The sequence below is a fragment of the Lampetra planeri genome, chromosome 3 (genome assembly GCF_965212315.1).
Source record: "Lampetra planeri chromosome 3, kcLamPlan1.2.h2, whole genome shotgun sequence".
Classification (NCBI taxonomy): domain Eukaryota; kingdom Metazoa; phylum Chordata; class Hyperoartia; order Petromyzontiformes; family Petromyzontidae; genus Lampetra; species Lampetra planeri.
In genome coordinates this window covers 23,550,821-23,573,597 of record NC_136109.1, presented here as the reverse complement: position 1 = coordinate 23,573,597, position 22,777 = coordinate 23,550,821, and the positions used below count along the sequence as shown (strand labels likewise).

At 49.4% G+C, this 22,777-nt stretch overlaps 1 protein-coding gene across 1 annotated transcript in view; it reads right to left on the bottom strand.

Annotated features, from left to right (window-relative positions):
• LOC144734740 (uncharacterized) overlaps positions 1-17,806 on the bottom strand; it is a 34,533-nt gene extending 16,727 nt beyond the window's left edge. Inside the window, exons 1-12 of the mRNA XM_078617089.1 lie at positions 17,691-17,806; positions 14,315-14,464; positions 13,752-13,827; positions 9,827-9,908; positions 7,118-7,224; positions 6,024-6,122; positions 4,940-5,082; positions 3,872-4,019; positions 3,203-3,246; positions 2,918-3,065; positions 1,038-1,147; positions 149-227 (exon numbers count right to left, since the gene is read on the bottom strand). Coding sequence (XP_078473215.1) covers positions 149-227; positions 1,038-1,147; positions 2,918-3,065; positions 3,203-3,246; positions 3,872-4,019; positions 4,940-5,082; positions 6,024-6,122; positions 7,118-7,224; positions 9,827-9,908; positions 13,752-13,827; positions 14,315-14,464; positions 17,691-17,806 — 1,302 coding nt within the window. The remainder of the gene's footprint in view (positions 1-148; positions 228-1,037; positions 1,148-2,917; positions 3,066-3,202; positions 3,247-3,871; positions 4,020-4,939; positions 5,083-6,023; positions 6,123-7,117; positions 7,225-9,826; positions 9,909-13,751; positions 13,828-14,314; positions 14,465-17,690) is intronic.
• Positions 17,807-22,777: the final 4,971 nt, after the last annotated feature.

Here is a 22,777-nt window from a genome sequence, read left to right as displayed (position 1 = left end):
CTCACTGCCTTCACGAATATGCACTGACCAGCACGGTGAGTGATGGTAGCATAATTGTCATGAGCCTCTTGGTTTGGGGAAGCCAGACGGTGGGGACGGGGGAACGGGGGTGATTTGTAACCTATCCACGTGACATGTGGCATCTCACCATGGCACTCATGATGTTGACCTTGTCCAAGAGGGCAATGATGAGGCTGTAGAGATTGCCCAGGTACAGAACCAAGACCCTGCCAGGGACAACAAACGCCACACGCTTAGCACCACGGACAGCAATCGTGCTGTGACGGTTCCATCTGAAGACGGAAGCTTGTGTTTACTCCGAAACGTCGTGATTTTTATTTTACTTTCATTAATTTTAATTTTTACCTACGTGACTTCACCGAAAAAAACTAAGAATAAAAAAGCACAGAGGGCACGACAGCAGCAGAAGAAGAAATGCAACAGAGGAGAGTGCGCGGAAAGCCGAGTGTAAGAGATGTGTTCTCAGGAGGAGTTCCAATTCGGAGAGAGAATGCACAAGGCAGGAGGTTGGAGGGGAACAGTAGGGAGTCCCGTGGACTAGTTTCGTAGCGGATAACGAGAGGAGATGAAGGTTCAAGTTCAAGTTCATTTATTAGGTATAGCCCTGCGAGCCATTCGGCTCTTGCATCGGGTGCAACCGCAACAAACAAAAAACAAAAACATGAACAAAAAAACATCTTAAAGTGAATATGAGTGCAAACAGAAAATCCAAGAAAAGACAGCAAAATATTGCAGAAAAAAACACCGTACACCAACGCTGTGTGCAAAAATCCCAGTGGGATGCAAGTCAAACATCCAACAACAACAACCACAAGACAACTTAGATTAAGGCCATCGGTCTAACTCTGTACTACAACAAACAAACATGGCTAAACCAATACACTTTTCGAAATCACCAAAATAAAGCCATGAAACCAATGAAACAGTGATCATAGGGACTGTGACGGAATTTTCACAATAAATGGTGGGGGGGGAGGGGTGGGGCTCGGGCGGGCGGGTGGGCGGGGTTCTGGCACCTGGCGAGCTGGAAGCGGAGAGTGGTGCGCGGGTGGTATTGCTCCAGCGCCGCGATGATCTCGAAGGCGGAGGGAGCCAGCATGGTGATGAGGGACACGACGACGCTCACCTGCGGCAAGGCGACACAGCACCCCGGAGTCATCTTCTTGGTTCTTTCGGTAAATACTCTTAGCTTTTTCGGTAAAGTCACGTAGGTAAAAAATGAAATTAAAATTAATAAAAATAAAAGAATAAAAATCACGACGTTTCGGAGGCAACACAAGCTTCCGTCTTCAGGTGAAACCGTCACAGCAAAATGTCTGTGTCAAGTGAAGAGAAGTCCCAAGAGACACGACCTTATATACTGGTTAAGGGGGGAGGAGCGAAGATGGGCCGCGGGAGGAGGAGTTGTTGTGAGATGGTCAGTACTGCTGCTGGAACTGAGCCGTTGTAATGTAGATGGCGGTAAAGTCACGTAGAAGGGAAATAATAAAATAATAAAAATAAAACATAATAAAATAATTCTCACGACGTTTCGGCCACAACGCAAGCAGCCGTCATCCGGTGAAGAACAGGTCTGTCGGAAAAACAGCGTCATTCAGAAAGAACCAAGAAGATAAATCCCTGCAGTCACGAAAGCTTTAAATCGAAAAGGACCCCGGAGTTTGATGCCGTTAGTGAGCACTCAAGGCCGTCGGCGAGAACGTTGCTGCCGGGGACGGACTTTCTCGGGTTGTGCCGCGTGCGGGCAAAACGCACCTCGTTTGTTAGTTGTGCAACGTTTCCTTAAAGAGCCCGATTCTCGTGCAATATTGTAGGGGTGTTTTTTTTGTGGGGGGGGGGGGGGTCTTCGTTGTTGTTGTGCTCACGCACCACGGCTGTCCCTTGTGAGATAAGCCGAGTAACGGATCAGCAGAACCTCAAAGACACCGAAGAGGCGCAGAGCACAACCGCGGAAAAATAACGACGCGGCGGCGTTACCTGCGACGCGCACGCGCACGGGGCGCGCTCCGCCCGTAAATCACGCTTCTCTTTAACCTTCAACGCACTCCCATTCTACGAGTCGAGCAATTACCGTTCATCACTTTCACTCGTCCTTCGGGCGAAGGCTGCAAGAACGCACGCAGAGATATACACAAACTGCGTATGCGGTGGAGGTGGGGGAGCGATCTGCAAACACCGCACTATGAACCTGGCGACGCGAGTTCGACACTCCACCATGGCTACATCCGTGGCGAGCATCCCAAGCCGCCCGCCCCCCCCCCCCAATCTTCACCAACTGATCCTGACCAATGTGGTCAAGAATGGTCAAACGATGTCACGGCGAGGCCTTCATCCAGCAGTGGATTGGCAAAAGGGCCGTAGATATTCTGTGCGGTGTACTATACATTGCATGCAGGTGTGCAGCATATGTGAACCTATGTGTGCATGCAGTGGTTGTCCTATGAATGGACTGTTCCTCGGCATATAAATGTGCAATTTCAAACAAAATTCCAGGGCTACCAATCGAGATGAGTGCCATCTCATGCTTGTGCGAGCAAGGGGAGATCCGCACTATGTTATCGGTTCACTGTAATCACTACACGGCGATCGGTTATCGGCGATTGGCTCATGGAAATTGGTACACGGTGATCAGTACATGGTGATCAGGTGATCAGTACACGGTGATCAGGTGATCAGTACATGGTGATCGATACATGGTGATCAAGTGATCAGTATACAGTGATCAAGTGATCAGTACACGGTGATCAGGTGATCAGTACATGGTGATCAAGTGATCAGTACATGGTGATCGATACACAGTGATCAGGTGGTGATCAGTACACGGTGATCAGTAGGTGATCAGTACACGACAATCAGCAGATGATCAATACACGACGATCAGCATGGCGCCACTCGCCTCGTTCTTCTCCCAGAGCGTGAGCTCGTCCTTCATCTGCTCCAGCTTCTGCGATCGATCCACCACGAAGTAGATGATGTAGATGCTGCCCGCGAGGCACAGCAGCACCAGGATGTTGGCGAGGATGCGGAGGAAAACCCGCAGGGTCCTTGGGACACGCGGAGACCACACGGGGGAACACGCGAGATAAGATCAAACTAAAAACTCACAATTAGAGATTCACGATTAGAGATGCAGACTTCCAGGGGCGTGCGGTCGCTTCGGGGAAAGGTAGATCGCACGCACCTGTTTTCACTCTTCTTCTTTTCTTGTTCTTCCAGGATTGATTCCTGTAACACGAACAACAACAAAAGACGATCACGTGATTTTCAATAAATATAAATAGAGTTTCTCATGGGTCAGGCGGTTCCTGCCAAACAAGTGTAGAATGCCCGTCGCTGAAACAGGGTGAACAGTCGGGATTAGCGCTGCCCAATGCTCTTAACGAGCTGGGTGCTTAGTCATAATAAAGGTTTTTGGGTTAGAGCGCGTGATTTATAAATGTGTCGTAACCCTCCACCACCCGACACGGCCAATCAGCAAAAAAAAGTGTCACGTTGACAAAAGACAAATAGTTCACTACTTTTGTCAACGTGACACTTTTTCTGTGATTTCGGATGCGCTTCTGTGGCCGTCTGGAACGCTCTTCCTTCCGATATTAGGAAGCCACTGGAGCCATGCACTTTTAAATCTAGAATTAAAACTCATTCCTTTAGAACTGCTTTTTGTGGTTAGTTTAGCTGCCCTTCCTCCCGCAACTCCGATTAGCACGGTTGGCTACGTACGGTGGCAAAGAAGTTCAACATATTTCTAGATTTATATTTGAACACTTGGAACTCTTCCTGTCTCTTGAGGAAGAGAGGGAGAGAGGGAGGGAGAGAGACAGCGGTGCTGGTGGTGTGCACGGGCCCTCACGCGGATGGTGGTGGCGATGGCCGCCACTTTGCTCTCGGCTGTCTCCTGGTTGCCGATGAGGTAGTCCCAGGCGCAGAAGACTTTCCAGCAGAACGTGAAGTTCTCATCCGAGGCGCTGCTCAGGCTCTGCCTCGAGTTCTTCGCCATCCTGCGCAAAAAAAAAGGGGACGCAGCGGCGGAGAGGAACATCCGGCTTCCCGCCACGGCACGCTCTCAGTTCCTTATCTGACTTCTTCGTTCTTGTAGGGAAGTTGGGAAGGAGGGATGGATGGTATTATTGATGAGGGGGAGTTGGGGGTGAGCGAGGGAAAAGAATTGAGTTTATTTTTAGGGAAGAACGAAAAATAGTCAGTGGGGCTGTTTGTCATTAAAACGTATTAAATGACGCGTTTCTTTGGTGCGCGTAATTCATTGGTCGCGTCCGCTGATTTTGTAAACTTTACATGAAACTGACCACGCATCACTGTCATCTGGTGAATCTCGCAGACGCATCCTCGTGTAACATGCATGATTGGTAAACAGCAGCGTCTAATATCAGCCTGGTGTGTCCACTTTGGTGACCTGCTAAATAGTTTTGCGCCTGACACACCACATCCAGGATGCCCGTCTCTGTGGCTGCGGCTACGAGTCACGCGCACGGCATCTACCCCAGTCCACCAGCGATATATTCGGAAGGAGCTTTAGGCCCCACGTGGACTAATCCTACGCGATCAAAAATTGACGCAGTCACTGCCACGCCAGTGAACAAGCCAACGTCGCGACAACGTTGCCACGTGTTCGGTACCGTCCGACAAAAAGTTGGAACCAACGTTGGCCCGACGTTTCATATTCTTGGGTTTTTTCGGTAAAGTCACGTAGGTAAAAAATTTAAATAAAATTAAAATCACGACACCATTGGAACCTAATTTGCGAGTAAAAATATAATAATTGTTTTTTTACCCTTCTATCTGGCAACAAAAAAAGTTAAAAAAGGTGTCAGTTTTGTTGCCAGATAGAAGGGTAAAAAAAACCAATTATCAAAAATCACGACGTTTCATGTTTACTGGGGGACGACGCCACGACGCTCACTTGCGCAGCAGCGCCACGAAGCTGTAGGCGAACACCGCCATGCCCACGAGGAAGTAGGCGAGGGGCAGGCGGTACCCGGAGCGGCCAAGCTTGCGGTCGTTGCCGTAGTAGCCGTAGAAGAGCACCGAGTATTGCAGATAGCCCTGGGGGGGGGGGGGGGGGGGGGGGAGGACGGCGACACGCGTGCGGTGATGGCCACTGTTAAATTGTACGCAATACGGCACAAAGATCGCACGCGAAAATTATTGTACCTCCAACCCAGCTTATATATAAGCTCCTAGCTTGGCAGTGTCTCATTCTTCACCTGAAGACGGCTGCTTGCGTTGTAGCCGAAACGTCGTGAGAATTATTTTATTTTATTACGTTTTATTTTTATTATTTTATTACTTCCCTTCTACGTGACTTTACCGAAAGAACCAAGAAGATATTGTACTTGAGTCAACATAGCGTTCGTTTATGGGCCCATACGTACTATCCGTACCAGGCATGAAGACAATATCGGAACTTTTGTCGGATTTTTAGCTCATTGATATGATGCAATAACGGAACGTGTCCTCGTGATAACTGGTCAAACACCATGTGAGACTAGGCTCTTAAAGAAAGCTGTCTCGGGTGTGGACCAATCAACTTCAAGGACAGTGCATACATTATCAGAGTTATGTTTTTTGTTTGCATTATGACTGCAGGTATTGTGGTCTATGCAAACATGACTCCTTGTAAAAAAAGGTGTCAGTTTTGTTGCCAAATAAAAGGGTAAAAAACCAATTATCAAAAGTGATGCCACCTAATGTCACGTGACGCCGCTTTTTTGGTGTGAAAAGCACAGAAGGGATGTAACGTATGCGATGTAATTTCGTGAGTCCAACTGTCGGATCAAAATATGAAACAAAAACCTTTCGCATTATCCGAAACGTCGTATTCCGACCCGATTTTCATTTTCTCCTGAATAATCTGGAAATCGAGAAGTCGCCACTAGTCCATTCTAATCCTGCACGGGGTGGTGGCCCAAGCGCAGCCTATGCCCGGCTTTGACCACCAAGTATCCGCAGAGAGTTCCCAAAGAGAGAGAGAGGCAGCCGCGTACTCCCAGCGACCAGATGGTGTCGAGATCCTGTGCCGTGTTCATCTGGTCAGAGGGGATCCGCTTGCTCTTGGTGGTTCCGAACGGTTCTCCTGCCAGCAGCTGGGCTCACGAGTGCACGCAAAGAAGAGCAACAGATCAATCGACTTGTCGTTGTTGTCGAAATACCTCTCCCACCCCTTCACACAAACAGACATTTCTCCTGGATCAGCAGTTCGCCTGCTGTATGTTTTCACCTGAAGACGATTGCTTTGTGTTGCGATCAAAACGTCGTGATTTTTTAAAAATTATTTTTCGATCTACGTGACTTTACCGAAAGACTCAGAGAGTACAAACGCTCCGCTCCCGCAACCGAGACTTTCTGACGAATTGTCAAGTCAAGTAGCAGGAGGTCGCTCTTCCTCCTCTGCTGCCCCATTGTCTGAAACACCGTTTCCTCAGCCATCCGTGTGGTAAACTCCCTGCCCCTGTTCAATTCCATGCTCAAGACCCGTCGACATTGCCTTGGGTGCCCAAAGCACCCGCGCGATACCGTCGACGCAGCGAAGCAGGGCCACGGGGCAACCGGCAGTGCCGGATTGTCCTAGTAGGAAAAGTAGCTACAAATGTAGTAGCTACAAATGTAGTAGCAAATGTAGTAGCTACTACATATGCTAGTAGTAGCTACTACTGTAGTAGCTACTACAGTAGTAGCTACTACATATGTAGTAGCTACTACATATGCTACGGGCCCCGCACTTTCAAGGGCCCCTGCGCTAAACGCTTTCAAGATATCAATTCCGCTTCAGTGATTCTGCACTTGCTCTATTACTATAGTACTATACCGCCTTCAACTTTTATGAACGACTGGGTGTTTAAGGTTAGCGATTTGTCGTATCATCTGGCCGTACAGCAAGTGAAAAAACGCAATGACTTTACTGTGCAAGTAAAACAATGTACGTGTTTTAATATTTACGTAAATTTTATTTTTTTAATTTAGGGCGCCTTTATAACAACATATGCCGACAGGCCCCGCAACCAGCTGCGAACCCGACACTGGCGGCCGCTGGCACCCGGCGTGTTCTCAAGAGGCGCCGCGCGCTCGCCCGAGCCCTCACCTCGGGCAGCACGAGGAAGGCGACGGTCATGACGGTGAGGACGATGTTGATGCCGAAGAGCCAGCGCAGGAAGATGAAGTACGACGCCACTCCGGAGCCGAAGTGACCTGCGCCACGACGGGCACGTGGTGTTGGGTCACGGGGTCACGCGGGTACGTGACATCGGAGGCGAGAGGCTGTCCTGTTGTTGCGCTTTGTTAAGTTACCGCTCTCACGGTCAGTGGGGGGGGGGGGGGCAGTGCCGAATTGTCCTAGTAGCAAAAGTAGCTACATATGCTACGGGCCCCGCACTTTCAAGGGCATCGCGCTAAATGCTTTCAAGCCATCAATTCCGGTTAAGTGATTCTGCACTTGCTGAATTACTAGAGTACTATACTGCCTTCAACTTTTATGAACGACTGGGTGTTTAAGGTGAGCGATTTGTCGTATATTATCTGGCTATATAGCAATTGAAAAAATACAATGAATTTACTATGCGAGTTAAAAATTTGTGTTTGAATATTTACGTATTTTTGTATTTATTTAGGACCCCCTAATAACACATGCCACAGGCTCCGTACTAGCTTCATCCGGCATTAGGGGGGGGGGGTAATTCGAGGCCGGATGGTCACCCCTCGTACAACACCTTAAACAAGTTAGCAGGATGGAGGGTCGGGAGACAGGGAACCAGGCGTACCTGGTGCGGTGTGTAGTAAACATCGTCACTGGGGAGACAAAGGCGGCCGGGCGTGGTGCTGGCCACCCCACCCCCTCGTGTGCCGTGCCGGCCTTCATAGGTGCTACTCGCTAGCAGCACTTACACCAACAGTCCGTTAAGGCTACACGTGGGATCTTTGCCTTTTGGTCCATAGCCCTTGGGCGTGTTTAGTACCCCGTGCTGTCCACACTTCAGTTGCCGAGGAAGCTCCCAGCGCGTAGGAGCGAAACGCCGTGGCGCAGGCGGAGAACACATCGGAGATCAGGATGAACGCGTACAGCCAATTTTATTTTTCGTCAATCGACTGCTGGATGAGGGGCCTCCTCGTGCCGTGTGGGTCCTTTGGGGGCCATTTAACGTCACTTCCCAGACTTCACCGCAGCGGTCATTGTTTGAGTGGTAAAGGTTGGGAGCATAGACGAGGGAGCGTAACGAAGTACAACGCTGAAGTGTTCGCTGCTCTGCGACCTACTGACAATGTAGCCCCCCACCCCCCTGCTGCAGTCAACCCGAGCAAGGCACAGTCCGAACCCTGCTCAGATTCAGAAAACTCGCGGAATCGGGCTCATTCCGAGTGATTTGGTCATAACAGGTGAATTAAAATTAATACCAGATGGGGTTTTATTTGTTAATAGTATCACCGAAAGGAACGTAAGATATTGGCGCTTCGAGCGACTGGCAGATCGAGAGAGAATTCTCAACGAATCTCGATAGGCGGTAGGGAGGGCGGATGGGTGGGGTCGGGGGTGGGGGGTGTAAGAGATAATGGACTCACCGGGGGTGCAGTCATTATTGAGAATTTATAGCCATGAATGGGTTTTGTTATTCCAAAAAACCTAAATCACCCTGCATACTCACAAGCACACCTCCTATAAACAGGGTCACGCTGTCCGCTGCTATCTGCACCACCCTTCCCTGCACCGCTCTCTCCCTCCCTCCCTCTCTTCACGGACCCGGTCATTTTTTTATTACAAAAAAGCAGCAGATTGAATGAAGATTTAGTGATAGGGGCTGTTTTGGGCACCAAAGTGGCGGAACAGCTTCGCCGAAAATTTTCATACACTATTTCATACACTATGAAAATTAAAGACATGTTTTTGTATTATTGATTCTCATTTGCTGTGGATACTGTCTCGATGTTGCATTGTGTCCTTACTCAGTATGGTTCTTGTAATTATCTCAAATACCCATTTATTACGGGGCATCGAGATACCCTGCATGGGATAGATAATAAGAAATTATGATGATACTGCCCTACATTGCCTCCAATGCACTGACCTGCCCTGCCATGCCCCCTTATCTCCCGCTACAACTCTGTACTCGCTTTGCCCTGCTGCTCTCTGCCTTGTACTATTCTTCTCTTCCTTGCCCTTCTTTATAGAATTATTATTTTTTTTAAACTGCGCGTTATCTTGGTGTGGTCTGGGACGGATTTTGCTTTTATTTGGTGTTGAAAAATCGCCAGGAATTGATGTACTTATCCAATTTTGTACTAATGTATTTTTATTTCGATTTAAAGCTTTCGTGACTGCATGGATTCATCTTCTTGGTTCTTTCGGTAAAGTCACGTAGAAGGGAAGTAATAAAATAATAAAAATAAAACATAATAAAACAATTCTCACGACGTTTCGGCTACAACGCAAGCAGACGGCTGCTTGCGTTGTAGCCGAAACGTCGTGAGAATTGTTTCATTATGTTTTATTATTATTTTATTACTTCCCTTCTACGTGACTTTACCGAAAGAACCAAGAAAATGTATTTTTATTTAGCAACTTGCTTACCTTTCCCATACTTTGCACTCCTTTCTGTTTTTGTATTGTTGTTGTAATTTCCTGACCTGCCTCTATTGGACGTCTGTGATTAAAAAGCTTCATAGCTTATCGGATTTTTCCAGTCTGAATAAAGATTTCGATACTGTATTGCATTGCCCTGCCCTATCCATGTCTTGTCTTGCCCACACATCTGCCCTTGCCATGCCCTGGCCTGGTCGCGCGGTCCTGCCCGGTGCTTACTCTCGATCTTCTTGATGCGCATCTCCCACGGAATGAAGAGCGAGATGAAGTTGTAGAGACATCGCTGGAATTTTCGGAAGAGCTGCAAACCACGCGGAGGGGACAGATTCGCCACACGTCAGGAGGGAGTCGTGCCACCTGCCGACGCACACACCTGTACTAACGCGCACACCTGTACTAACGCGCACACCTGTACTAACACTCACACCTGTACTAACGCGCACACCTGTACTAACGCGCACACCTGTACTAACGCGCACACCTGTACTAACACTCACACCTGTACTAACGCGCACACCTGTACTAACGCTCACACCTGTACTAACGCTCACACCTGTACTAACTCTCACGCGGGGGTGGCACGCACACCTGTACTAACACTCACACCTGTACTAACACTCACACCTGTACTAACTCTCACGCGGGGGTGGCACACACACCTGTACTAACGCTCACACCTGTACTAACATTCACACCTGTACTAGCACTCACACTTGTACTAACACTCACACCTGTACTAACGCTAACACCTGTACTAACGCTAACACCTGTACTAACGCTCACGAGGGGACGGGCAGGAAATACAGAGAAATAGACAGTGCAGATTATTCACATTGACCCAATATTAGGATTACTTTTAACTGATAAATAGTGTAATCATCATCAATCCACTGCTGGATGAAGGTCTCCCCAATCCGCCGCCACCTTCGGCAGTCAGTTGACGCTTTATCGGGACACGTTCAATTCCACGGCTGCCATTCGTTGTTCTTGACCCTCGACCATCATCTCTTCCAGCGTTGTGTGCTCACCGAGCCCCACATTCATGCACAGTTTGTCGTTAACCTGCACATGTTCTATGACCCACGTGTTAAACTATTTCTGTCTCCAAATGCAATTCCATAATTGCATCTCCACGCTTGTTTTTACACTTTTAAATGTTTATTACATCGACAGCACATGCAGTGAATGTTACGAGTGAGTGTATAAAATGTACTGCAAAGGCAGCCATGCAGGCACAAATGACTCCATTCCCATGCACTGCGCGTGTGGCGATGGATTCAGCGAGTCCAGATGAAGGTCATTTCCCGTGGCGCGAGGCCGTGATGGAGATGGCAGAGCCTCCCAGCGCCAAAACCGTGAAATTAGACGCAAATCGTGATCATATCCAGCGCGCACACACACACACACAACCACCTGTCCAACCCCTTGTCACACCATCACCCCACCAAATAGCACCCACTTTCACCCTCTCAACCGCTACTCTGTAGCCCAACCTTCCTCATTTGCTTCTCAGCGAATCCCATCAGCTCGCCGGCCCACCCCTCGAGCCCAGATGACCACCGCTTGTTTTGCGATCGAAACGTCGTGATATATTTATTTCTATTCACTTTCTTTTTATTTGTATTATTTAATTGTTATTATATGTTTTGCTATCTACGTGACTTTACCGAAAGAACCGTAGAATACCAGATTAATTCTGTTCATATGAATTACATAATTCAAAGCGTTAAGAAGAGTAAGTGGGACATGGACGGGACATATTGCTCGAATAGATGATGGCCGGTGGTCAAGAAGAGAGACAGTGGCAGCCAAGGAATGGAACGCGTTCGAGAGAAAGTCCACAACAGAGGAGATGGAGCGATGAAATCAGCTCGCGTGCAGGTGGATTAATGCATTGCAGGATCGTGGGAATCGGCAGTGGGGGTGGTTGCGACTAGCATGGAGGGTATCCAAGACGTGGGTTTTTTGGAGCGTCAGGACATCAATGTTACGTGTAAAGATACTCGCACGCCGCATGGGAGAGCGCCTCAATGTTCAGTTGGAGGATCCTTGTCCCAGGGCCTATCTGGCATGTCGGAATTGGCAGTGACCACAACTGACGACAACGATGATGATGATACTTCCTTTTCACAGGTGTTCCGATCTGCCTTCTGCCACTAAAACATACCGCGCAGCTGTGTAGCGCGGGGACATGTAGAGGATTTAATGCCAGCCGGAGCCGTCTGCGGCTGAGCTCCAGAAAATATGTAGTCCTTATCGTGAATACCGTGTATAAATCTATATATATACATACGGAGGATGCTGTTGCTACGCAGAAAGTGCATCTGTCCGTGTCCTCACTTCAAGACGACCGTGCCCGAGACGTAAAACAGGCATCTACTCGGTTCTGCCCGTGAGCATGAATACACATTTGTACGCATTCAGCAAGCCTTGCGGATGTTTTTATTTTATTTTTATTTTTTTCCCATTCCGTTTTTTTATGGCGCCCTGATAATGCTCGCTGCACGGAGCAGCGATTTATAGCCGAGAGCCCAAGGCTTCGGTGTCGGGCTTTAAAATGAAAAAAAATCGGGAGCGCCGTGGAAGCAGGGAAGTGCGATTTCACTGCTACTGCTGATACCGCCCCCCACTCTTCACTCGCCGATGCACCCACACCCGCCATCCCGCAACCAATGACTGCTCAAACCTCCAATGAAGATGTCAGATCGCTCGCTGAGCAAAGACACTTTTTTAACGATCAACAAAACCAGTGCTTGTGGGGAGGGAGGGGGGGTGGTCACTCAGCATTTAAATGGGTCCTTAAATCACAAAAAGTGGCCTTAACCCCCAATATGCGTGCCTTAATGCCAGCTGACAAATGTGAAGCTTCCGTGACCCTCACTCACCCTCCACTGCTTTAATCAAGGGGGCCCCGCTCTGTGACCTCATGATGGACAGACCCAGTTTTCTAATACGGAGTTGGGTATCTCCACATACTGTATATTAAAAAGGGGTTAGTCCATCAGCCTTATTGGCTTTACAGACAAATATTATGCAGCAGCATTTGTTGCTAGTTATATAATTTCTGCTGCATAATATGTATTGAAATCCAATTGGCCGATGGACATTTTTTATATATACATGTGGAGATACAACAAATTATCATGTTTATATCTGTTATTATCAAAAAATGTATCATGTTTATATCTGTTATTATCAAAAAATTAGCTTGTGTACCGTTCCGTATAGGTGGCTGGGGTTTGATGTTTTACCCCGAATATAATCTCGATCCCAAATCATGATGGACAAATCGTAGTAAGGGGTAGCAATGGGTGAGAAGGTGGAACTTGAGGATGTGAAGGTGGGAGTGGGATATACAGGAAGTCGTGGGTCCGATCCCGACCCTGACGCCTATAATATATTTTCCCGTGGTCGTGTGGATTTTTTTCTGGGTCCTCCCGTTTTCCCCTCCAAGATTTAGAAACATGTGTATTTGGCTGCTATACATTCCCACGTGATAAGTCACTTAATTGAGCTATCATTTGTGGCCAGGTCACTTCTAATAAAAAGCTATATGGCTTAGTGGGCCTTACCTGGTATACATCAAAATAGTTTTAGTAGTAGTGGTGTAGCATAGTGAGCAAGGGCCCTGGCACAACGAATTACAAGTAAACCCGTAAAGTTTTTCACTATAAATCCTTTATATGCGTGGCATCGGGGCGGCTAGAGTCCTCTCGTCCTCTGGCTTGAGATGGCTGCCACCTATGGGTCAGATGATTGTCTTGCAGCATTAAACAATTGGTAATTAAATATTTAAAAAAATTCCCTAAACAGTGTAAAATTTTGGAATTTTTTTTCACGAAAATGCATTGTCACGCACAACGAGTCTGTGTGCAAAATGTCAGCTCGATTGGATCACGGGAAGTGGGTTAAAAAATGACCGAAAGATTTGCACGGTCCTAAGCAAGCAAGCGAACTTAATATAAAGGATTTAAAAAGGGACCCCCTGTCTGTCTTCCCCTTTTTTCATAGCCCCGCATCTGGGCCGCTCTGGCCCGTGGGCCGTTGCGGATTTGCACTTCCTGCACACTTTTGTGTGTACACCAAGGGAGAGAATGGAGGTGTGATATCAGCTGTTTTGAGAACCCAGCAAACGTGAACGTACCGCCACTCCTGCCGCCTGGTATCCACGCGTCTTGGTCAAGCGGCCCTCGTATTTCTCCACAATCTGACGGGCTTGCCTGCGCAGCGAAGACAAGACAAAGATCCCCTGTGTAGCCTTAACAGACTGTCGGGGCAAGTGCCGTTAGCGAGTAGCGCCTATGAAGGCCGGCATGGCACACGAGGGGGTGGGTGGCCAGCACAACGCCCGGCCGCCTTTGTCTCTCCAGTAGCGATATTTCCACTTCGCACCAGATACACTACTCATGGTCATTAAATAACCGTGAAACTGATCTTTTTCAATTCTTCAGCAGGAATTTTGCCGAAAATTGAGTGTAAACCCACATTTTGTATGTGTGGTGAAGGTTTTCGGTAATTGGTGGCTGGGCTGAGGCCATCAACTCACTCTGCCCGAGAACCCAGTTTAATGACGGTCAGCTGATCACTGAAACCTGAATTTAAACCCAGGTTCTCAGCAGTGCCAGCTCAGCACGCACTGTGCCCTGGGCCACGTGGCCTCCTCAATAATCACATCCGTGATGCAGTCTGGGACCAGCAATCACGCACTTGAGCACTTTAAGCTTTTGCTTCATTGGCCAGGGCCGGCAACGGATGTTGGCGATGATGTCCTTCTGGATCTGGATGTTCTGCATGATCTCCTCCTGGTCACTCCACTCCGCCTGCGTGTCCCCGAGTCCTCCATCATCATCCGAGCCCCTGGAGAAACATCGCAACCGCTGTGATAGTGGTGACGACGATGATGATTGTGATGATGATTGTGATGATGATTGTGATGAAGATTGTGACAACGGCGTAGACTGATGATGAGGATAGCTGTGATGTGAGGTGTAAATCTCGACCAGGCTTGCTGTTAGTTAGAATATGGCTGATGACATACATCACTTATGGGAGCACAACGGCCACAACCTACTGTGTTGTCGCTCTTCCTATCCAAACTCGAACCATTGTCACATCCAATAGAGAACCCTTCTCACATCTCATACGGAGAGAGTTGGTCACTTCTGATACAGAACCGTTGTCACATCCAATCGAGAACGTTGATGACATCAAATAGAGAAGAAGAATTATCGTCGAATTCTATACAGACCCCATTTTATATCAAAAGCAAAACATTGATCACATCGATAATAGAACTTTCCTCTCATTGGTGTCCATTTATTTATGTTCATAAGACTCGTGGAAATGTATCGGAATCTAATGCTGTATTTTAAAGTACAGGAAAAGCAGTTCAGTTTTAACAACATCGGAGCCACCAATTGGAATATTAATATGTACTGCAGTGCCACTCCTAACACCATTGGTGAATATAAGCACATTTGAATTTTTTTTACAAATAATATCTGGACGAAGGCCTCCCCATATCGTATCGGTCATTCGAGCGAGGGGGTTCTTTGACCATATTTCACCGCTGTGGTCAGTGCGGGTTGGTGAAGGTGCCAATCAAGGGGTGGGGTGGTGGGGTGGTGGGGGCAGTGTGCGTGATCAAGATCGGTTCATCTATCACTCGCCACCGATGTTAGCCGTGGCATAGGAATCAACTGAACTCAGATCGCCAGGGTTCATAGCGCAGTGTGCTAACCACTGCACCACCACTCGCCGCCCCCCCCCCCAAGTGAATTACGCGTCTCTTGGCCGCATGTGATTGTGACAAACGCATAGAGGGGGGGGAAAGAAAAACAATTAAAATGGTAATTGCCCCCCAGCTCGGGAAATCAATCGATCTAGATTATTCCGCGTAATAGGCATCATTTGGTGTTTCTCCATTCCAATGCCACACACAGGGTCACCACCTGGGCGATCAATGCAAGGCCGTAAATAATAATGGACTTTAATACTCTTGTTTATCTTGAGAAAAAAATATAATCTATGAGCAATTATCTCCGTCGATGCGCGGTTATGTTTTGACCCACGCTCGCTCCTTAATTCTGTATAGCTTGGAGTTATCGTCATCGTTAACTGTTATTCGGGGTTGTAGTTAATGCGGTGGAGCGGTGGCGCGGTGGTTAGCGCACTGCGCGATTTGTGAACGGCTAGCCAGCCAAGCGACGATGAACACCAGTGGCGAGTGATGTCTAAGCCGGTTCCGTCTGTCCCACCCAACTACTCCTTCACCAACCAGCACTGACCATCGTGGTGAAGTATGGTCAAATATCCTCTACTGATTAATACAGGAAGGACCTTGTATTGATAATGGACTAAAGGTATGGCATTGTAATGATTCGTTTCCATAAAGCTGTCGGTGTATGTCTTGTATGCAATTTGCTCGCGACTCAACTTGCCTACAGTTGTACTTTTATTGCGTTGACGCTATTCTTGAAACGTATACATACGTGGGGTGTACCTCCGAAACCAAGGGTCGGCAAACTGCAGCTTCGGAGCCGCTTGTAGGCTATTTGAGGACTGATTCGTGGCGTTAAATCAATCGAGTGCGTTGTGGCTCTTGAGATATTCTGGGTTGCTAACCCCCGTTGTAAACCACGACATTACACCGGCCCAAAAGAGTGTGAAAAACATTGTAGCTATATCATTGATATCCAGCTCTCGGGCTCTTCCCGCATAGGTTGACTCCTCCGCCTGTGCATGATACCATTCTTCATTCAGATGTCACTCACCGCTGACATCAGACATGGCCGGGAATCTAACTCACATTTTCGGATTCGTAAAAAGCAATGCGCTAATTCTAGATTTGAAGCTTTCGTGACTGCAAGGAATCATCTTCTTAGGTTTTTTCGGTAAAGTCACGTAGGTAAAACATCAAAATGAATGAAAATAAAATAAAATAAAATAAAAAATCACGACGTTTCGGAGGCAACACAAGTCTCCGTCATCAGGTGGGATCCCCCGTATAGCAATGCGCTAGCCACAGCTCCCCGCTATAGACACAATTATAGAGAAACATAACGCAATAATATACGGTATATCAAATACACAATATCACATATACAAATCCATATTGCACAACCTTTCAAGCATAATCAATATGCATCATATTTCTCACACTTAATGTGATATATATATGTACAATTCTTTGTGCACAGGATTATAAATACACACATAAGATCCCCCGTATAGCGGTATACGTGACAAGGGCTGTTTGCGAGCTCCTATGAAGATCGGCACAGCAACACGAGGGGGTGGGTGGCCAGAACCACGCTCGGCCGGCTTTGTCTCCGTATGGTGGCGATGTTTACACATCGCACCAGGTACTCATTTCAGGCTGAGTCGACCTAGGGGGAGGCCCCGGACCGGTTCACATGTTCGTCACTGGTGTTGGTGGTTGTGAGCGGGAATCGAACTCGGGTGGTTGAGTTCGTAACACAGCGTGCTAATCCGCTAACCACGACACAAACACACAGTCACACAATAGCACACACAGTTACACAATAACACCGTCTCACACATACATACACATAGTCATACACAATCACGCTCACACAATTACTGTGTACACACCCAGCCGTACATTCTCACACAAAGGCAAAGATTCCCCGTATAGCCTGTAACAGACTGTTGGGGAAAGTGCTGTTAGCGAGCGCCTATGAAGCTCAGAATGGCACACGAGGGGGTGGGTGGCCAGCACCACTCCCGGCCACCTTTGTTTCCCCCAGTGGCGATGTTTACACACCGCAGCAGGTACTCATTTGAGGCTGAGTCGACCAAGGGGAGGCCCAGGACCGGTTCAGACAATCGTCACTGATTTTGGCCGTGAGCGGGAATCGAACTCGGGTCGCCGGGTTCGTAGCGCAGCGTAGCGCTAACCGCTACGCCACCGCTCCTCACACACACTCTCACACGCGTACACACACACACACGTGTTCACGCACACACGCGTACACACACACACACGCGTGCTCACACACACACACGCGTGCTCACACACACGCGTCTACACGCACACACGCGTACACACACACACACTCACCTGCCGTCGTGATCATCCTCGTAAGCTGCGAGGAGACGCAGACTCACCGACTTCTTCCTCACCGTCTTCTGCCGCCGAGCGGCCCGGGTCATGCGCGCGTTGCTGGCTTCGGACATCGTGACCCCCGGTCCTGGACCCCCCCCCCCCCCTTACCTCCTTCGCTTATCCCCTCGCTCGTCTATCTGACCCCCGTGACCCCCCCCCCTCCCCGCTGTCTGCCCGTCTGTCTGGCCGAGCGGACCCCCCCGGTGGCTGTCCGCCTTGTCCGCCGCGACGTGGAATTCTCCCACCCAGCACCAACACCCCTCCGCCCGCCGCTGCCACTGCCACTGCGCTCCTCCCCGACTCTGCGTACAGCTCCGGCTCACGTAGCCAGCCGCCTGTGTTGGGCTCGAGTCACTGCGTGAGTGTGGGTGGGTGGGTGTGGGTATGGGTGGGTGGATGTGGGTGGGTGCATGGGTAGGATGAGTGCGTGCGGGGTGGTTGGTGGCTGGGTAGTTGTTGCGAAGGATGCATGGGCTGATATATGGACAAGTGTGCGTATGCGTAAGTGCACGTAGGTTCGGTTGTGGAGGGTTGTGTGGGTGTCTGGGTGGGTGTGCGATTGGGCGCGTGGGTGGATTTGCGTATGGGCGGCTGGGTAGGTTGCCGATGGCTCTGTGTGTGTGTGTGTGATAGGTGTGAATGTGGAGGGTTGTGTGGACTGTATGTCTGGGTATGTGGGTAGGTGTAAGGATGGATGGGTGGGTAGATGTGTGTGTGGATGGTAGGTTACTGGGTAGATGAATGGATGGGTGGGGGGGGTAGTGGTGGTACAGCGGTTAGCGCGCTGCACTACGAATCCGGCTGACCCGAGTTCGACTCCCGCTCACGGCCAACACCAGTGGCAATTATCTGAACCAGTCCTGAACCTTTCCTAGGTCGACTCAGACGAGTACCTGGTGGGATGTATAAACATCGCTACTCGGAAGATAAAGACGACCGGCCGTGCGTGGTGCTGGCAACCAACTTCTTCGTGTGCCAAGCCGGCCTTCATAGGGGCTCACCAACAGCACTTGCACCAAAAGTATGTTAAGGCTAAACGGAGGATATTTATCTTGCAATGGCTAATGCACTGCCCTACAAACCAGGCCCTCTCGGTTAGATTCCCTGCAGGTCACGCAAATATTGTCAATAGGATCGTGTCTTGGACCCTCACCCCAAAGTATGTGTGGTTGGAATCTACGAAATTTGAGGAGAAATTGAGAACATGTTCTTTGTTAAGGCCTGCAGGAGGAGGTGATGTGACTAGCTTTGATGTTTAATGCAATAATTAAGGAAGGTCTCCTTAATTCGGGAAGGTCTCCGTTTTCGGTCGAGGAGGCGTCACGACGACACAATACTTCATCACGCTCGTCAGTTCGGGGATGGTGGAGGCGGAGGGAGCGAGAGAGAGAGTGGGCCGCTTTTGATATCGGGTGCCGGGAATCTAACTCGCAGCTCAGCCGCGGCCACCACCCACACTTGCACGCCACTGCTCTCCCCGCTGTGGATTGACAGAAGACACGGTGCAATGACGCACACGTGCGCGCGTGCACACCACTCCGCGCACGTCTGTCTCGCCTAATAATTGAGGCTCTTAAACGACACGATGAATGAATGAATCCCCTTTACGTCGCTGTTCCACCACCCCATGATGGTTCATGACTTTCCACGTTTGCATCTCGGGTGGCTTGCATTTGAATAATAAGAGCGCTGTGTTGTGCGAGAGTGGCGTTAGGGTTAGGGATAGACTATCGATTATCGCACGGTTCTAATATTTTCGAGATGAATTCCACCACAAGCCCCGTTGGCACGGAGTTCTCCGGCTTCGGAACGGATTAGATATACTCCACTGATGTTGATCGTGAGCAGTGAACCAACTCGGGTCGATTGGTTGGTTCGAAGCACAGCGCGCTGACCACTAAACTACGGCCCCTCAAACACACACAAGACAAGGATCCCCCATATAGCCTTAACAGATTGTTTGGACAAGTACTATTAGCGGGCATCTATGAAGGTAGGCACGGCACACGAGGGGGTGGGTGGCCAGCACCACGCCCGGCCGCATTTGCCTCCCCGGTGGCGATGTTTAACACGCCGCACCAGGTACTCATTTGAGGCTGAGTCGACCTAGGGAAGGCCCACGACCGGTTCTGATAATCGTCACCGGTGTTGGCCGCAAGCGTAAATTGAACTCGGACCGCCGGCTTCGTAGCGCAGCGTAGCGCTAACCACTACACTAACGCTCCCCGCTCACACACACAGACATACACAGACGCGCGCACACACACACACACCTCTCCGCACGCCCGTGTGCCATCACGCCACTGCTATATATGTCGGTGGTCGCATGCAAAGGCGTCACGTGGCCTCATTTTCAATTACTCTGGCCGGCCCGACCTCCGCAGGGAGCGATATCGCCAAATGAGATTCGTCCACCGGCGAGCTCTTCATTACAGGTACGCCTGAGAGGTCTCCATTCATCAGGGTCGGCCCGCCACGTGGCCATCCGTCAACGGTGGCCGTCCGCACTGACGTGTACACGGAATGGTACAGCATGACAGAAACAAAGATCCCCCGTACAGCCTTAGCATACTTTTGGGGCAAGTGCTGATAGCGAGGAGCGCCTATGAATGCCGGCACGGCACACGAAGTGGGCGTGTGGCCAGAACCACGCCCGTCCGCCTTCGTCTCCCTAGTGGCGATGTTTACACACCGCATCAGGTACTCATTTGAGGCTGAGTCGACCGGTGCAGATAATTGTCACTGGTGTTGGCCGTGAACGGGAATCGAGTTTGGATCGCCGGGTTCATCGCGCGGCGCGCTAACGACAACACTACCGCTCCCCACACTACAGCATGAGCGCATGTGAACACAGAATTTGATCATGCGCATGAGTAGTTGTTTAACCTGGCCTGGCATTGCAGATGAAACCCATGCTTCGAGAAAATTCATGTTCGAATAAAAAGAAAAGTGAATTGCAAAGCCAGTAAGAATATAGGGTTTACGATTTTTGACAATAAAACAGTAGTTAAGATGTCCAAAAAACAAATAGATACCTTTTTTCAAAGAATAAAGCGGGTGAATGATACAAACTGTACATTAATGACAGTCCGTTATGTAAACTCACGACTGGACGAAGTCGTGTTTGGTGCTCACGTGAGGTTGTTTGACCATACTTCACCACGCTGGCCAGGTCTGGTTGGTGGAGTGGGATGGTGTGAAAGGACCGGCACAGATACCACTCGCCGCTGATGCGTAGCCGTGACCGGCGATCGAACTCAGGTGGCCGAGCTCACGGTGCAGTGCACTGCACCGCCGATCCATCGCAAACAAAATTGCACTTCAACGCCTCTCGTGACCGACGTGCATACAGCTGTAGTGTCAGCGATTCGGAGAACAAGGTGTGTAGGAGGCACCTTCTTTATTATCAACATTCACGGTCTCGTCCACACACAATCTCCGCAGTCGCTTAGCCGAGCCTGTACACAGCACGAGCCGTCTAACACTGACGGCGCCGAATGAGATAAACCAGCAACTTTCCTGCAACGCAATATCTAGCGGAGAGGGCAGCGACGAGACGATCCAATCTCAAAACCGACGGCCCCGAGCTCCCCGCTCTCGGCTCCTTTTATACCCCCAGCGCGGCCTGGCTCCGCCCTGACCACGCCTCGCTTCTCCATCCCCGCCAGCAGGTTCCAGGGGCCTCCAGACGGGGTCCTCCGTGACCCTCGCCCGAGTTCCTCCGCTCTGCCAAACACACCCGTGGCTCACCGGCGTGCGCACTCTGTCCACCACAGTTGCCGCTGCTGCCCAGCAGCCGGCGCTGTTACACTACATTGGTATTGTATACAATACATTGTTATTATATATGTATACAATACATTGGTATTATATACATTGGTATTGTATACAATACATTGTTATTATATAGAATACCAATGTATTGTATACAATACATTGTTATTGTATACATTGGTATTGTATACAATACAATAACAATGTATTGTATACAATACCAATACATTGTTATTGTATAAATTGTTATTATATACAATAACAATGCATTGTATACAATACCAATCGATCATTTTCAAGGCTTACAAACACGATCCATCGACGCCTCGCTGAACGATGTTCTGCCGTCGTGCCATCGTAGCTTTCTATATTCTTTGGGTATTTCGGTAAAGTCACGTAGATAGGTTCAAAGAAAATCACCTATCTACGTGACTTTACCGACAGACCCAAAGAATATGAATTCCTGCAGTCACGAAAGCTTTTAAGTCAAGACGTAGCTATCTAGCTTGTCACATATACCGCATCTCCGATTAGCACGGTTGGCTACGTGCGGTGTGAAAGAAGTTCAACATACATACCGAATATATGACACCAGCCCCCTCTTCCTACAATCACACAAACAACAACTGCCGCCGTTCGTCACTCAGCAGCGGTGACGACACTACGGCGCCTGTGCCAGGCTAGGTGCGCTCCGAGGCCACGTGAAGTGTCTAAGGCCATCTGCTGGCAGGAGATCACGGGACAGAACCCAAGTGCCATGGGTTGACTGACTGAGATGACTGGCAGATGCACCAGCGGTGCCCCCGAATGTGCCAACTTGCTGCGCTTTAGCCGCACGGCGTTCTGCTCATCCATCACTCTCACCATCCTCACCACCGCCACCCCCACCACCCCCTCCATCCACCATGCACCTCGTTCACCATCCCTTCGCAACGCTTCTCTCCCTCCCTCTCTCCCTCCCATCCTCCGTCCCACATCGCTCGTAAACTGAGCGCCCGGCCAAGGGCTTTTGCGCCAATTTACGATGCCAGTCGATTTGCAGGCGAGCTGTTAATTTCACACGCTCTCTCGCTTTATACCTCACGAGTGTGTGGGGTGTGGGGGGGCGGGGTTGAGTGCTCATGGGGTGAGTAGGCAGGTAGCTGGATGTGCAAGAAAATAGGCGGTGCTGTGATCAGGACGGTCAAATGACTCCCCACGCGCGAGCCGCACGGCGGTGAGAGGTCCTCATCCAGCAGTGGATTGACAAGAGGGCTGCTGTCCTTGAT